Source organism: Miscanthus floridulus, chromosome 12 (genome assembly GCF_019320115.1).
Source record: "Miscanthus floridulus cultivar M001 chromosome 12, ASM1932011v1, whole genome shotgun sequence".
NCBI lineage: Eukaryota > Viridiplantae > Streptophyta > Magnoliopsida > Poales > Poaceae > Miscanthus > Miscanthus floridulus.
Genome location: NC_089591.1, coordinates 30,614,552 through 30,632,242, shown reverse-complemented (window position 1 = coordinate 30,632,242; position 17,691 = coordinate 30,614,552). Strand labels below are relative to the sequence as shown.

The window sequence follows — 17,691 nt, the reverse complement described above, 5'->3', positions numbered from 1 at the left end:
TTTTGCGAAAAAACACTAAGGAGTGGTGCGTGGGACCTAGGGGGAGTCCCCCATTTAGCCCCCGAGGGAGGCTTGGTTCTGCCGAGGCATAACCGAGTCTCCCTTGTCACCTTTATTGTGCTGCCGAGACCTACGATGGGCCCGGGGGGTTTCTCGAAAAATAAGACCAATTAAAGAACGCTTAGTAATTGTATTTCGAGAAACGACATATACAATGCTTGGAAATTTAGGGATAAAAGCGACGTAGCTGTTCTATATTCCAAGCGTTGGTGAAGATTTCGCCCTTCTCGTTGGCCAGCTTGTAGGTCCCGGGCTTCAGTACTTGGGCGATGATGTACGGTCCTTCCCATGGTGGGGTCAGCTTGTGGCGACCCTTGTTGCTCTGTGCTAGCCTCAACACCAGGTCGCCTACCTTCAAGTCTCTGCCTCGGACGCGTCGGGCCTGGTAGCGCCGCAGGCTCTGCTGGTACTTGGCCGAGTGTAGTAGCGCGACGTCTCGGGCTTCCTCCAGCTGATCGAGGGCGTCCTCTCGGGTGGTGCGGTTGCTTTGTTCGTTATAGGCTTGCAGCCTCGGGGAACCATATTCTAGGTCGGTGGGGAGGATGGCCTCGGCCCCATAGACTAGGAAGAAAGGCAGTGAACCCCGTGGCTCGGCTTGGAGTGTTCCTCAGGCTCCAGATGACCGACGGGAGTTCGGCGAGCCATTTCTTGCCGAACTTTTTCAACCGGCTGTGAATTCTTGGCTTGAGGCCCTGCAGGATCATGCCGTTGGCACGCTCTACTTGGCCGTTGGTCCTTGGGTGTCCTACGGCCGACCAGGCCACACGGATGTGGTGGTCGTCGCAAAACGTCAGGAACTTTTTGCCGGTGAACTGCGTCCCGTTGTCGGTAATGATGGTGTTGGGGACCCCAAACCGGTGGATAATGTCAGTGAAGAACAGCACTGCCTGCTCGGATTTGATTCGATTGATCGGACGGGCTTCGATCCATTTGGAGAACTTGTCGATTGATACCAGTAGATGGGTGTAGCCCCCGGGGGCCTTTTGCAGAGGCCCGACCATGTCGAGCCCCCACACGGCGAACGGCCATGTGATGGGGATGGTTTGCAAGGCCAGGGCCGGGAGATGTGTCTGCCGAGCGTAGTACTGGCATCCTTCGTAGGAGCGTACTAGCTTGGTAGCGTCGGCGACCGCCGTCGGCCAGTAGAACCCTTGGCGGAAAGCGTTCCCTACGAGCGTCCGAGGCGCCGCATGGTGCCCGCAGGCGCCTGCGTGTAAGTCCCAAAGCAGGGCTTGGCCCGCCTCGGAACTGATGCATCGTTGAAGGACACCTGAGGGACTTCGCCTGTATAATTCGCCATTGTAGAGGGCGTAGGTCTTGGCTCGGCGCGCAAGCCGTCGTGCTTCAGTTCGGTCATCGGGAAGCTCCCCCCGATCAAGCCAATCGAGGAACGGGGCTCGCCAATCCGCGTCCTGATCATTCTGCGGAGGCTCGGCGTTGACTTCCATGACCTCAGGCTCGGTCGAGGGGGTCTCGGCAGCAGAGGGGGCGTCGGGCTTTGCCATGGGTTCCCCAGGTGGGCCCTCCTCTGCTGTCGAGGTGCAGCCGATGGAGGGTTTGTGGAGGTCTCTGGCGAAGACGTTCGGGGGGACCGGGGCCCGTGCCGAGGCCATCTTTGCCAGCTCGTCGGCGGCCTCGTTGTACTTTCGCACGACGTGATTTAGTTCGAGGCCATCGAACTTGTCTTCTAGGCGTCGTACCATCTTGCAGTAAGCCTCCATTTTAGGGTCGAGGCAGTTTGACTCCTTCATCACCTGATCTATGACGAGCCGCGAGTCGCCTCGGACGTCGAGGCGCCGTGCCCCAAGCTCGATGGCGACTTGTAAGCCATTGACGAGGGCCTCGTATTCGGCCATGTTGTTGGAGGCGGCGAAGTGGAGCCGCACCATGTAGCGCATGTGTACTCCGAGGGGCGAAACGAAGAGCAGACCCACGCCTGCCCCGGTCTTCATCAGGGATCCGTCGAAGTACAGGGTCCAGCACTCCGTCTGGATTTGAGCAGGTGGTAGTTGGGTATCTGTCCATTCAGCCACGAAATCAGCCAAGACCTGAGACTTGATCGCTTTTCGAGGCGCAAAGGTCAGGGTTTCCCCCATAAGCTCGACAGCCCACTTGGCTATCCTGCCCGAGGCCTCTCGGTTATGAACTATCTCGCCCAGGGGGAAGGATGATACCACAGTCACCGGGTGCGACTCGAAGTAGTGGCGCAGTTTGCGCCGGGCCAGGACCACGGCGTAGACTAGCTTCTGGATGTGGGGGTAGCGTGCTTTGGTCTCAGAGAGCACCTCACTGATGAAATAGACAGGTCGCTGGGTAGGCAGAGTATGCCCTTCTTCCTGCCTCTCTACTACTACGGCGGCGCTGACCACTTGGGTTGTTGCGGCGACGTAGAGTAAGAGGGCCTCGTCCATGGCCGGGGGTATCAGAACGGGAGGATTGGTGAGCAGCCTCTTGAGTCTGTCGAGGGCTTCCTCGGCCTCGGGGGTCCAAGAAAAACGCTCGGACTTTCTCAAGAGTCGGTACAGAGGCAAACCTTTTTCGCCAAGGCGCGAGATGAAGCGGCTCAGGGCCGCGAGGCATCCCATGACCCTCTGCACTCCCTTGAGGTCTCTGATTGGTCCCATGCTGGTTATCGCCGAGACCTTCTCTGGGTTGGCCTCAATGCCCCGTTCCGAGACTATGAATCCCAAGAGCATGCCTCGGGGGACCCCAAACACACACTTCTCGGGATTGAGCTTGATGCCCTTCTCTCTAAGGCATTTGAAGGTTACCCTCAAGTCATTCACGAGATTCTCAGCCTTTCTGGTTTTGACCACGATGTCGTCTACGTAGGCCTCGACGGTCTGCCCGATGTTGTCGCCAAAGACCTGGGTCATGCACCGCTGGTACGTGGCACCTGCATTTCTGAGGCCGAAGGGCATCGTCACGTAGCAGTACATGCCGAACGGTGTGATGAAAGAAGTCGCGAGCTGGTCGGACTCTTTCATCTTGATCTGATGGTAGCCGGAGTACGCATCAAGGAAAGACAGGGTCTCGCACCCTGCGGTGGAATCAACGATTTGATCGATTCGAGGTAATGGGAAGGGGACCTTTGGACAGGCTTTGTTCAGACCGGTGTAGTCTACACACATCCTCCATTTCCCATTTTTCTTCTTGACTAAAATGGGGTTAGCCAACCACTCTGGGTGGGACACTTCCTTGATGAACCCGGCCGCCAAGAGTTTCTGCACCTCCTCTCCGATGGCCCTGCGCTTTTCTTCGTCGAAGCGGCGCAGGCGTTGCTTCGCCGGTCTAGATCCGGCCCGGATGTCCAGGGCATGCTCGGCGACCTCCCTTGGTATGCCCAGCATGTCCGAGGGACTCCATGCGAATATGTCGGCGTTCGCACGGAGAAAGTCGACGAGCACGGCTTCCTATTTGATGTCGAGGGTGGCGCTGATCCTCAGCGCCCGGTCGTCGGGGCAGGCGGGGTCGACCGGGATGAGTTTGATGGTCTCAGCGGGCTCGAACGCCCCCGCGCGACGCTTGGAGTCAGGCACCTCGCCACTGAGTTGGTCGAGGTGGGCGATGAGGGTCTCGGCCTCCGCAAGAGCCTCGGCGTACTCGATGCACTCGACGTCGCAGTCGTATGCATGTTCGTACTGTGGACTCGATCGTGATGATACCATTAGGGCCTGGCATCTTGAGCTTGAGGTAGGTATAGTTGGGCACTGCCATGAACTTGGCGTAGCACGGTCGCCCCAGAATGGCATGGTAGGCTCCCCCGAACCCGACGGCCTCGAAGGTGAGGACTTCCTTGCGGTAGTTGGAGGGGGTGCCGAAGCAGACAGGGAGGTCGATGCGCCCGATGGGTCGCGTGCGCTTCCCCGGCACGATGCCGTGAAAGGGTGCGACGTCGCCTCGGAGCCTCGACCGGTCGATCTCCAAGAGCTCCAGGGTGTTGGCGTAGAGGATGTTGAGGCCGCTGCCTCCGTCCATCAACACCTTGGAGAGGCGGGTGTTGCCGATGATCGGGTCGACGACCAGTGGGTACTGCCCGGGATTCGGAATACGGTCGGGGTGATCATCTCGATCGAAGGTGATCGCCTCTCGAGACCAGTCGAGGTACTGGGGGGTGGCCACCTTGACCGAGAAGACCTCTCGACGTTCCCTCTTGCGCTGCCGCGCCGTAAGGCATGCCGAGGGCCCACCGAAGATCATGAAAGCGTTGCGTACCTCGGGGAACCCGTCGTCCTTGTCTTCGTCCCGACCGCCGGCCCCCTTCTGCTTGGTGTCGTCGTCGGGGAGCCCGAGCCTGGCGTAGTAGCAGCCGTAGCATGGTGCAATCTTCGAGAGCGTGCCTGACCGGGCTCTGGTGGTAAGGGCAGGGTTTCTTGAGCATGTCGTCGAAGGGCCTAGGGCCTTTGGAGCCTCGGGGATTCTTGCGCTCTGTGGCCGCGACCAGATCAGCCTCTAGGACCTCCTACTTCCTCAGGCGCCCCTTTTTCTTTTTCTTAGGGAGGTGGGAGGCTGAGGCCTCGGGGGCCTCCTCCCTCCGCTTACCCTTGGCGTCGGTGTCAGGGAAGATGGCTCCGACAGCCTCTTCGCCCGAGGTGAAGCTGGTGGCAATGTCGAGGAGCGCGGCGGCAGAGCGCGGTACGTTGCGACCTAATTCTCGGACCAAGTCCCGACAAGTGGTGCCAGAGAGGAAAGCCTGGACGATCTCTGAGTCGCCGACGCTGGGTAGCTCGGTGCACTGTTTGGAGAAGCGCCGGATGAAGTCTCGGAGAGACTCGCCCAGCTTTCTGGCGACAGCTCTTAAGATCCCAGGAATTCCCAGGGCGCACGTATGTGCCCTGGAAGTTTCCGACGAAGATCCTTACCAAGTCGCGCCAGCCGTGGATTTGAGAGGGAGGGAGATGCTCGAGCCAGGCTCGTGCTGAGTCCGACAAGAGAAAGGGGAGATTACGGATGATGAGCAGGTCATCGTCCGCGCCGCCCAGCTAGCAGGCCAGGCGGTAATCAGCGAGCCAGAGTTCCGGGTTGGTTTCGCCGCTGTACTTCATGAGATTGGCCAGGCTGTCGGAACCGGGCGGGGAAAGGAGCAGCGCGGATGGCCCTGCTGAAGACCCGAGGGCCTGGTGGCTCAGGGGAAGGACTGCGGTCCTCGCCAGCTGTCGTAGCGACCGCCTCGGTGTGGATGGTAGCCCCGAGCGGGCCCCTCGTTGTCGTGGCGTCGTCGCCTGCTGACCGCCTCATGGTCTCCTTGCACCTCACGTCGATTGCCGAGGCGGTCCAAGAGCACGGGAACCCTGTGGGCTATTGGCGCTCAGTCGGGCTCGGGACGAGCCAGGGCTTCCCTGTCCTGCCGAGGTGGTGCCGTGAGAAGGTTCGAGGCGCCCCCGTGCCGTCGGGAGGTGGAACTCTCGGCCTGCTGAACTGCAGCGGTCTCTAGGAGATCGCGGAGCTCGCCGCGGACCCGTCGCCCTTCCATGGTAGAAGGCTCGAGCATCGCGCGGACCAGTATTGCCGCAGCCGCGACGTTCTGGCTGGCGCGATTGAAGACCGGGGGTTGCTCGCTCCCTTCGTCATCATGGATGCGGTGATGCACATCGCGGGCCCTTCGTCGGGCTCCCCCGCCTTCGCCGCGGCCTCGCTGTTCCTGTTCGAGAGAGTCTCGAAGCTGCTGCAGAAGGAGTTGGTCTTGTTCAACCTTGGCCTAGAGCTCACGAAGTTGCTCTAGGTCTGGGCGCTGAGGTCGTGCAAGAGCAATGTTCTCATTTCGTGCGGCCGGCAGGACATTGCGTGGGGGCGTGACGGCGCCCGCCCCTGGACAAAGTGGGGAGCGGCTACCTACCCCCTCATCCTCTTCACCTGCCCTCGGCATCCCGAGCCCGACGTGGAAGCACTCGCGAGTGGGGTCGTAAGTGCCTTCGTCGTCGGAGTCGGAGTAACCGAAGCAGTAGTCGCTTGCGGCCAAGAACTGGCGCAAAGCCCTAGGGTCACGGAGCTCGGAGAAATCCACTCCGGGCCATGCCTCGTCCTCATCCGTGGAGTCGGCATGGGTGCTTAGGTCAAGACGAAAGCGCTGGCAGCGCTCTGAGGGATCCTCATGAGCGACAGCGTATGCGTAGGCGTAAGAAGCAGCGGCATTTCTCAACCCAAAGGGGTATGGGGATGGTGCCGTCGCCAGATTCTGCTCCGCCGGGGTCGGTTCTTCAGGGAGTGGTGGAGCGGAGCTTGACGACTGGGCACCATCGCAAGCCACCGGCGTTTTCCCTTTGTCCAAGCTCAGGCCAGATAGGTCCCCGGCCAGGGACCCCGTACCAACAGCTGATCGTAGGATATCGGCGGGGAGTGGCATGCCGCCCCGGGTTCGCGTAGCGTCGGGGTGGCCTTGCTCGCGTCGTGCCTGACGAGCGCGGCGAGAACGGCCGCCCGGGCGCCGCCTGCGCCTGGGCTGCCGGTGCGTAACTTCATCATCGGATGGTGGGGCTCGGGGAGCGAGGAGTACCATGTCGTATTCATGCCCTAGAGACATGAATTCTAGGCTCCCGAACCAAACTACGGTGCCGAGACGCAATGGTCGTCCGGGGTCTGCCATCCAGAACCTGCTGGGATGACAAAACTGACATGCAGCGTCCCCTACCTGGCGCGCCAACTGTCGGTGTTCCGGACCGGGGGGTCCTCGACCGACTAGTGAATTTGATCTGCGTGCTCCTAATTCCGGATGGTGATGCAAAGAGACACAAGGTTTATACTGGTTCGAGCAATCGGCGCCCTATGTCCAGTCTGAGAGATCGAACTTGTATTCCTTGCACCGGAGTGCTCGTAGTAGGGGGTTACAAGCTAAGGGAGAGAGAGAACTAGTCCCAGGTCTCGGCAGGGTGTCGTGTGGGCCGTCTGAGACGTTGCTCTCAAGCGGTTGGAATGTGCGTGTGTGTGTGTGTTATCCGGTGCACCCCCCTAAGTGGCCCAAGTCCTCTCCTTTTATAGTTGAAGGGAGGACGAGGTCAGTACATGTATCACTATGCGGCGTCGTGCTAATAGGAGCGGCACGTCCGAACCCTGTGGCCTGTTCCTGTTGCGGCGTGGCCGTAGGAGTGATCCGTCCTTGAAGTATGGGGGCGGCGTGGTTGTCCCCATCAGATCCTGTGCGTCGTGGGAGCCCCGGGAATGTCTCGGAGTGGACGTGGCGGCGAACGTGCAAGCCGTGGTGGACAGATTGTGCGCGAGGCTGAGGCCCGGTCGGTGCTGAGGCTTGTACTGCGGTGGGGGGTCTCGGTAGGCATGAACCCCGAGATTGCCGAGGCCCCGATGTACAGTGCCGAGGCCTTGAGCGGGCGGTGGGTCATGGGTGCAGCGTTAGGACACAGTGGTCGGTAACCCCTGTCATACCCTGCCCCAGGCGCTGATCGTGGACACAGTGCTGGGACACAGTGGCCGGTAATCCCCGCCGTGCCCTGTCCCGGCCGGTATGGCGCTGATGCGACTTCGGGTCGCGTCGGACATTCTGTGATGTTGAGCCACTGTCCGGCTGAGATTGCGGGAGTGGTTGAAAGTATTAATGAGACGTGACTCGCTGTCGGGAGGGTCGGCCGAGGCGGGGGGTGACGGACCGCGGACGAGCCGGCCTCGAGCGATACGGAGAATGAGGTCTCGTGCGAGACGGAGATCAGGCTCCTTGCCGAGGCCTCTCGCGAGAGGCCTCACGCGATACGGAGAATGCGCCTCCTGCCGAGGCCTTTCGTGGAGAGCCTCGGGCGAGGCGGAAGCGGTGTTTCCTGCCGAGGCCTTCCCGGGGGGGCCTCGCGCGAAGCGGAGTTGGCGTCAGGATGCCGGGGCCTGCTGCTCGAGGCTCGAAGCGAGGAGGGGGAGGACCCAGTGGGCTCGGTCACGGTGGAGGAGGGGCCCACTACTTACCTTCTTGCTTTTATTATTTTTATATGAGACCTTAGCAACCCGTTTGATGTTTTGCTGGGGGTACCCCATCCTAAGGTACCCGACAGTAGCTAACTTCATCCCACACCAGTTTAAGTTCATACGTAGTGCCAAACTATTATGACTGAATCTCCATAAGAAGTGCAACATCTTCCTTATACAAGGGATCCTCCATAGCTCCTTCCAGTACCTGTCATCCCCCCTTCATCTTCAAGATGCAGCAGACTCCGCTCTTCTACCCCCAGCTTCTCCTTTTGTACTCAAAATGCACTTTATAAGCTGACTTCACCGTGAAAAGCCTATTCTTATTATAGTGCCAAGCTAGTATATCGTACATACCCTCATGTACTGGAATACTCAGAATAAGATCTGCATCCTCCTCCAAAAAGGTGTCCCTGATGAGTTCTTCATCCCAACAACCTATGATAGGGATTATGAGTTCGCTAACCCATGATAGAAGACTTGCCCCCTTTGGTGTATATGGCCTGTGCAGATGTTCTCTTGGTAATCACTCATCGGTCCATATTCTAACGTTTGTTCCATCCCCTATGCGCCGAATGATACCTTGCTTTACCATGTCGAGCCCCCATCAAGATACTTCTCCATGAATAAGGCCTAAATCGTTTTGGTTTTGCCTTTAGAATATCACCATCAGGGTAGTAACGCACAGGCAGAACCTATTCTCATAGGGTCTGATCGGTTGCGTGCACAACTCCTTCTGCAGGCTTCCATAATGCAAAATAGACTTGAATGGTTACCTGTACAAAGCCTTATGTAGCGTAGTACTATCCTCAATCAAAGCAAGGCTCATCTACGTCCCACTATTCCCTCAAATTCGGGCGTATCCAACTATGCAGGCTTGCATTAGCACCCAATCTGCAGCTGCTGCACCCGCTGTGCAAACGTTTTGCACCCCCTCTACACTCTACAGGCCGACTGGCCGAGGCACAGATGGCTTTCTCCTCTGCGTTTGCTCATGCCTACATCGCATCGCCGGCGCTGCCGTTCCCTGCCCTGCCCTAAGCGTGGCCGCCGCGCTGCGGTACCTGCACGAGGAGGCCGGCATCGCGCACGGGGACGTCAAGGGTCGGAATGTGCTCAAGGCTGCGGCAGAAGCTCGCTTACTTCTGCGCGGCGAGGCTGGTCTCCGACGCCGCGACCCCCCGTAGGCCGCTCGGGACGACGCCCGCGTGGATGTGTTGACACTCAAGATTGTCAAGTCAAATTATTTGGTTGGAGCTCCGGTATGGACTACGGAGTCCAGGTGCTGTACGTTCGGTCATACGTGGACAAGTCCAGAAGATCTACTACTGCCAAACGGATTGTTTACGTGAGAAAAAGCAAAAGGAAAATAGGCAAGGGATCCGTGGTTCTTTGCTTCGACAAAAGGAATTTTATATGTGCATGCAGATCAGATAATAATTGACATATATGTATATATATATGCATGCAAGACGAGTCGGAGATGGAGAGACAGCTTACGAGTAAGCTGAGTTGTTGGTTTTGGAAAGTGCATGCATATACGAGATATTGGCCTGTGTGCGTAAGCTTACGTTTCCAGGCTCCAGGTACATCAGGCTGAAGGTACTCGTACACATGATGGACTTGGCCTCTGATTGGACGGCTTTGATTAGTACGTGCAACGCTGGAGTCTAATCGGAATTCATCTTGTTCCCCGACCATGAAACAATCTGGTTCGCCGATTGCTTCCTATTCTCAGGAAAGACCAGCCGCCCTATTTAAATAAAGGGTGACCGCGGATGGAGAGACATCCAACTATCCATTAGCTGTTTTTACATCTACAACTCTATTTTTCCCTCTTTTAACGTATTATGCTGTTCATCGCTTGATTCGACGACCAAGGATGGCACTCTAAGCTCGTCGGCCGACCTAGGGCAACCCGACGACGTCCTCATCCCGACGGGGTCTCTCCCGGGCGAGAGCTTCGATGGTTCCTTTGCTGGTTTTCTCGGAAGCTAGCCGTTCTTCGTCACGCAAGCACGTTGGTTAAATTTTGGTGGTTTGCTCGTAAACCTCTCCGCTCTTCACCCCGAAAGTGTGTTGGTTATCCACTACGTTCTTCGGTTCGTAGCGACCCAGACGATTAGCCCTACCTAGTGTGTGACCAATCTTCGCGTCAACAGGATGGCTCTGGAGGTTGCGCACGCTGGTGCGGCGACGCCAGCGCTCGAGCTGCTCACGGGGAAGCGGCCGTAGTCGTAGCTTGGGGTGGTAGTAGTAGGACGAACGCGCCTGTGCTCACAGCGTCGCCCGGGTTCATGAGTGACACAGGCTCCTCTGCGAGCGCGGACATGCCGGAGGTGAGAGAATGATGGTGAGGCGCTGGAGGCTGGATAGAAGCTCATCCACGGCTGAAAATAGACAATCGCAGCGTGTGAAGCATGAAGCTTTTCAAGAACATTGGCGTCCGTGGCATCGACATCACCAATCCGTATTGACGCGTTGGAGCCGGACGGTGTTTGAACCTTTGAGGTAATTAAACACGCGTGCAGCGAGGGTGTTCGATGAATTGCCAATACAGATCTCAATTCTCAAATGTCCAGTGCTACCGAACAAAGATTACTAGATGCAGCTTATCACTATGCATCTAACCAAACAGAGACATAAACAGTACAATAAGACAATGCAGACCAACCAACAACAGCAAATTGCATTAATTTGTGCAGGCGTAGCCTATGCTGCATAAATCTTAATACAATGGAAGTCCTGTGCAAGTAACCAATCAGACCCATATAGCGACTCAGGATTCAACAACAATCTCCAGCGCTGCTTAGCTAGCATATCTAAATTGAAGGTAATAAGGTAAGCAAGTCTCTGTAATCGATCCCCCCTTCATCCTTTTGTAGTGTTTGCTTATCCCAACTTAGCCAATGCATCTTGTCTTCGTTGGCCCCGTTCGCTGGTCTGAAACTTGCCTGAAAACACTGTTCCGGCTAAATTGTTGTAAGAGAAAAATACTGTTTGGCTGATATGGTGAACAGTAAACTGAGAGGGGGACCAGCTGGCTGGCTGGTCTGAACTAGACCAGCGAACGGTTAGTGAGCTCATTTGATCACACATGCCCTTCGTGAGGTCAAAAGAACCCATCGCAAACGTACGGATGGCCTGTGCAAGCGCCTTAATCAAAAACTCCTTCCCCATCTTAGACAACATTTTCTCCTTCCATCCTTGAACACAACCACATTCTCTCCTTTAGGTACGTGAACTTTGCTGCTTGTCCGCTCCCGATATGCACCGATAGCCCAAGGTAGTGATCATTATTCATGGTTTCCTTCTCAATCCACAATACTGACTTCACCTCTACACACCACACGTACACATCCCTTGTGTTGCTACTAAACATAATAGCTGTAACAGAACCGTTCAATTTATAAGAGCACAAGTATAATAGCAATCACCAAAGCGATCAAACTATCATACTTAAGCCCCTATAAACTTGGTAGTCCGATAAAATCACGAAGGATCTCAAACTAACCAACATACAAACCAAGATCGTATATGATTCAACATAACAAGTCACATGTTACATCACAGTTCACAAATGGTTCACAAGTATCTCACATACATCGAAGTTCACATAGTTATTACAAACCAAGTTCAAATAGCGGAAGCAAAGTAGTTTGACATCAACATCATACTTAGTTCAAATGCATGTCCGTACCACGGTCATTTCCAACAAAAGCATAACAGAGAGGATAACTTAGGAGTATCATGCCCCATGGTTTAGTCCTCATCCATGGCAGGGTGAAGGCAATTCTTGGGGCTATAACACCCTAGTGTTAAGCATGCATTGGGCACTTGCATTCATGAGCATGAGCATCATTTGAGCATCCATGAGCATAAGCATATGAAGTATTATCTCAATCACCTTACTTTTGTTACATGTGATGATAGCTATATGCATGTATATGCTTGCCATTGTGTGTGACCAATGCATGAAATGCTTGTGGGGCCATAGAAACACTTTAACATGTTTAGGATGGTACACGAAACAAGTTTGGTATTCATGACATGGACTAAAACAGCCCCCAAGTCATAGTTATTCTAGAAACTCCACTTTTCAAGTTACTAGTTTGACCAAAGTTGAACTATGCTTTAGAGTGCTTGCATGGCAGTGCACCCTTAAGCAAAGTTGTAGTACTTGACTAGAGTAACAACTTTAATTTTTGGGCCAAGACCTAATTCAGTGCGTAGCATACTCAAAAATAGCTTACAAGTAGCAAGAAAATACTATTTTGGACTTTAAAATTTTTTTTGTAAGTGTTGGAGCTGATTACAGTTTCAACGTACCTGAGTTTGAGGTGATGTAATTTCCAAACCATTGCGAATTAGAAGATGATTTCTAAAGCAATCTTGTAGCCCTTACATAGTTGTACAAGATTTGTTCACACACCTTGCACTGACTCGCCACAGATTAGGAGTTACAAGGTCACAAAGTTGCTCTGTCAGACGTGCACGTCGGGCTCTGATAGCCGTGAACACGCACGATGTCAGTGGCCGACCGTGCCAGGCCACGGGCTCCATGTGGTGGTCATACGCCAGCGATGGCCGAGCCATTTCGGGCCAGCGCATTGACAAGATGGCCGTGTCCCCTACTCGCTCCCACTCGCTTTCACTCGCCTCGCTTTGCTCTCTCTCCCTCTCATCACGGCGAAGCCGAGCGCCATTGTCACCGTGAGCTTCGCCGAGCTCGCACGTAGCCCTCACTACTCCATTTCCAAATCGCCCATGCCAATAGCTCTGCCTTGCTCCGTTCGACCACCTCGACCCAGTAGAGCTGCCGTTCGAGCCCAAGGTAAAGGCCTACCACTATTTCTGCCACTATGACGTCACCGCGAACACCATTGGCACCTGCTGAGCTCGAGCTCACCGTGGCCGTGGTGACTAGAGCCCTCGTGTCTTCTCTCTTCTCGTGTTAGGGTGAGGTTAGAGCTAGGTCCAGCTCGAGGCAAGAGCTTAAGGCCGATGCTGGCCTTGTCGGAGTGGAACGTCACCGTGCCATCATCGTGCTCACATCGTCGTGCCACCATGCACGTGGCCGTGCCTCACCGGCACTCTCGCAAGCCCCAATCTGAACCCTAGGTCTCCGCTAAGTCCTAGTAGGGGTGTAGCCGAGCCTGTCCGAACTCGTCGTGGTTGGAGATAGCCGGTGCGCCACCACGCATCGCCGCCAAGCCGCCATCACTATCGTTGGGATAGCTCCAGTGAGTCTCTGAGCCAACCGAGGGTACCGGTCGACGTGGGATGTTGAGTAGGTCACGATGGTGAAGACACTACCGCCGAAGACCTCGCCGTCGACGAGCTTTTCGTCGGTCAACCGCCGCTTTGCTTCGGTGTGGCTGACTTGTGGGGTCAGTTGACTCCTAGAGCCCGTGCGTTAGTCATAGCGGGGTGTATGAATAGGGTGCACCTAGCAGCTGAGCTCGATTTGAAATTCGATTTTCTTTATTTATTATTCTAGATTTTGTAGCAAACTTCAAAAATTCATATCTAGAGCTCGGAGTATCCAAATTGAGTGAACCAAATTTTGTTAGATTCTTCATGAAGTGTATTATTTGATAAAAATATGAAACCTACTGTTTTAGATATTTTTCTAGGGGAATTAAATTAAGCTATATAAGTGCTTTTAAATTTGTTTCTATCTTATAAAATGCATATCTTGAGCTAGGGAAGTGCAAAAATTATGATTCTAGTTTTACTAGTCTTGTGTTGATATGCTCTAGCTAGAAAAAATGCTAAACCTACAGTAGGTATACTTGGAATATGGTCTTCCTATTTAACGTTGATTAATTGCTAGTTTCTAGTGAAAATAAATGGGGTAAAAATACATAACTTATGATTATGCAAATTTTTACATAGTGTTATGGTTCTTGGGTAACACTAAGAAAAATATAAAATCTATTATTTGACACTTTTCACTAGGCTAAACTATTTTTGTTAAAATAAGCCTATACAACTTGTCATTTTTGTAGAGATGGCTATACTTATCCAAATGGCATGAAATTTATATAGTAGAATTTTGGGGATAATATGTAGGCTACTATAATTTTTTCAGAATTTATTGTGCACTTTTGATATAAGTTCCTTATTTCACCTTAGTGTCTAAATAAATTAATAAAGGCATTTAAATAATTGATTTGGGCTTGACCGTTATGTTTTCTAAAGCGTATATGATGTCTATGAACTATTGGTACCATTGGTTGTTCCCAATTTTGATTGCTTGTATGTAGTGAAATATTAATTGCTCTATAATTCAATTATAGTGACTGTTTTGGACAGTTTCTGTTGTTAAGTAAATTGCATGTGTAGAATAATGTTTGTTGTGAATCTTGTCGATGACAAAGTTGTAGATAACTTACTTATCTTGCTTGTGTCAAATTTTCATGGCAATAGGCTAAATGGTTTGAGAGTTATAGCTATTGGAATTTGGTCTCCAGAAATGCTTATTCTATGGAATTTCTAGATAGATCTGGGAAATTGCTTTGTTTGACCTTGGTAGCCATTGAATCATCTTGAGATGACTATAATAAAGTTGTAGAAAGTTTTATAAGCTTTCCAAAAAGTCCAATATCATAATATTTGGTTGAGTAGAACTCTAGATATGGTCAAAATAAGTAGCTACTATTTACAGTCCAGGAAATGACTAAGTCAAATTATAATTGTTTGTCTTATGTGATGCTTGTGTAGATGCTTAGGCTAATCGAGATTAGTTGTTAGCTATAGGTTCTAAGCCTATTATTGATGATGAACAACTTTACCTTAGGTTACTAGAACACCAAGTGTATGTTTCTTGTACTATAGAAAAGATATGCTCCTAAGAAAGTTATACATCTACTTGGTCAACGAATGTTAAACTTATCATACATCTTGTGGATAACCATGCTCATGTGTATACACTTTATCATGTCATCTCATCTCTTATGCATTCATGATACTCATTTGTGCATATGCATGCAATAGGTTGCCCAGAAGGAGTGAAGCTACTCGAGTTTGAACCTGAGCGTCAGGAGGAGGAGCAAGCATCCTAGGAGCAGCTAGGTTTCGGTGAAAGAAGAAGTCAACGTGGAAGATCTTCCTAAGTGTCCTGACCACTAACCTTCCTTGTTTCTGAAAGACAAGCCCTAGAGCATTCTAAGCCTCCTATATTTTCTAAATATCAACTTGAGTCCTTTTATGTTGATGCATTAAGTACTAGGGGTTGATTGGAACCACTCTGCATATACTTTCCTTGTCTAGACAAATATATCTTGAATCCTATGTAGGTCCAGGATTAAATATATGCTTAGCCATGCTTAGTTCGGTAGAAGTCAGGTGATTTCCTGTCACCTACAAGATATAGGTAGATATTTGGTCATGGTTGGCTATAATTGATATCGTGGAAATAACCATGTGTTGATGAATAAAAGGAGACCGAGCAGGATTGCAATAGAGAAGCAACAAGGCATGGAGGTCTTGGTGCCTATTTATCCCTATTTGTGTCAGTTAAGGACCGATTCGCTATACGTCCTCATGTCATGTTGAATGCATGCCTAGCACTTAGTTGGCTAGATAAGCCATTCTGACCATGAAGCCGAGTAGCTCAACTTAGACCGGGACTCAGTAAGTGAAAGTGCGCACACTAGAGGAAGTAAGGATGTGCAGGGAGCCAGTGGTGTGAGTCCAAGGATAGGTCAGGCCTGAATTTCTTGATAGACTGGTAGTATCCCTGAGGGTGCAGTGCTGATTAGACCCACGACTGTACCGGAGTTATACCAAAGGTGACCCGACGCGACCCCAACGGGGAAAGTATGGATTTGTGTTAGGAATAACTCCCTAGCTAGTTGGAATCGATTCGAGTCGCCATATCTCCCGGATAATGAGAACTTGACTGAGCAGCGGCAACGTAGCATTAATTAATGGAACTTGATGGTTATGATGATGCTCAAATTAATACACCAGATATGGTTACTAATGCTTGTTAGCTTAATCATGGTATTGCTCTAGTACAGGTGCTAATCTAGAGATGATTAATTGAATATGTATTCAATTTGATGCTAAAGATACTAAATCTCCAAGTTATGTTACTTAAGATTTTATGCAAAATGTTGTCAAGCTAACTCCACCGATAAAGCCTTGCATGATCCTTAGTGTCACTTTATTTTTGTTTATGACGGGTAAGTCTACCTCAGTAAATTTGAGTACTCACTGATTTATCCCACCATATTGCAGGTGAGGTTCTTGGCCTGTTGAAGATGGTGGCTAACCAGTCGGTGGGCTCAGCAACTCTATATAGTGTTCTTATCTATATGATTTTGTCAGAGGATGTCACATATGCTAGCAATGTATTTGGGACTTATATTATTGTAATCATTTGAAAGCTATGTTGTTTTCACTAATTAGTTTTAAAACCTAAACTTGTATTATTATTTTGAACTCATTGTAAACATTATTTTCGCTGCAACTCTATATATATGATGTGTATTTGCTTAATCGTGCGATCTTGGTTGTGATGTGGATTTACCATGTTCCTTCGTGACACTCGGCGGACTGTCGGGTTTATATAAATGAAAGTATGTGCACGTCAACGTGTTAAAAGATGACAGCCATACTTGATCTTGTATAAATTGGGTGGTTCTGTCACAATAGCCGACTTATCTTTATTTATTGTTTGCCCAGACATGCTCTCATATGTTTGTAACATACTTTGTAGCTGCATAGCATTCTTCCTATTTGCGCAAACTAGAATCAAAGAGTCGTCGACAAATAGAAGAAGCTAGCATAGGCCACGTTTAGGCTAAAAACTTGTGGATAGATTGCCATTCACTTTCATCCCTGTTAGACACCGAGAACATGCACTTCATGATTAGGTCCACTACGGGATATAGGAGCTTTGCTGAGTGCCACTCGGCAAAGCCCCAAAAACACTCGACAAAGCGTTTGCCGAGTGTTACACTCGGTAAACGACACTCGGCATAGGTTCTAACGGCAAAGAGCTGTTTGCCGAGTGTCAATCATTAGGCACTCGACAAAGACTATGCTGAGTGCCCAAAAACACTCGACAAATATTTTTTGGAAAAAAAATAAGTCACCGGTGGCACCACCATGCCGCCGCCGCCACCACAGCTGCCGGCCACCACTACCACCACCACCGCCACCACCATGCCCCACCGCCGCTGACACCACCACCACCACCACAGCCGCCGGCCACCACCACCACCAAAGCCGCCGCCACCACTACCACACCATGCCACCCCGCCGCTAGATCCGGCCACCACCGGCTAAATCTGGGAGAGGGAGGGCTGGATCCGACTGAGAGAAGAAGAAGGGGAGGGGAGGGCCCATTGCCAGATCCGAGAGAGGGAGGGCTGGATCTGGCTGGGTGAAGAAGAAGGGGAGGGGATGGGCGCCGACGGGGAAGAAGAAGGGGCGCCAGTGGGGGAAGAAGGGAGGGGAGGGGCGCCTGTCGGGGAAGAAGAAGTGGGAGGGGAGGGTTGCCCACTAGGGGAAGAAGAAGGGGGAGGGATGGGGCACCGATAGCGGTGGCAGGGAGAGGAGGGTGAAAGCATCTAGGCCCCTAGTTGGGTTTCAGTGATTAATTACAATACATGATTACTGTGACTAACGTGTGTTTTGCAGAGGCAATTAAGTTAGGTCATGGTAATGGAGATCGATTGAGCAATCATGGTGGTCATGCCCCTATGATAGAAATCG

General features: G+C 52.0%; 1 protein-coding gene across 1 annotated transcript in view; it reads left to right on the top strand.

The window, feature by feature from the left end:
• The window catches only part of LOC136498177 (acetylserotonin O-methyltransferase 1-like), a 30,324-nt gene extending 13,998 nt beyond the window's left edge, over positions 1-16,326 (top strand). The window contains exon 2 of the mRNA XM_066494135.1: positions 16,210-16,326. Coding sequence (XP_066350232.1) covers positions 16,210-16,230 — 21 coding nt within the window. The 3' untranslated portion in view covers positions 16,231-16,326. The remainder of the gene's footprint in view (positions 1-16,209) is intronic.
• Positions 16,327-17,691: the final 1,365 nt, after the last annotated feature.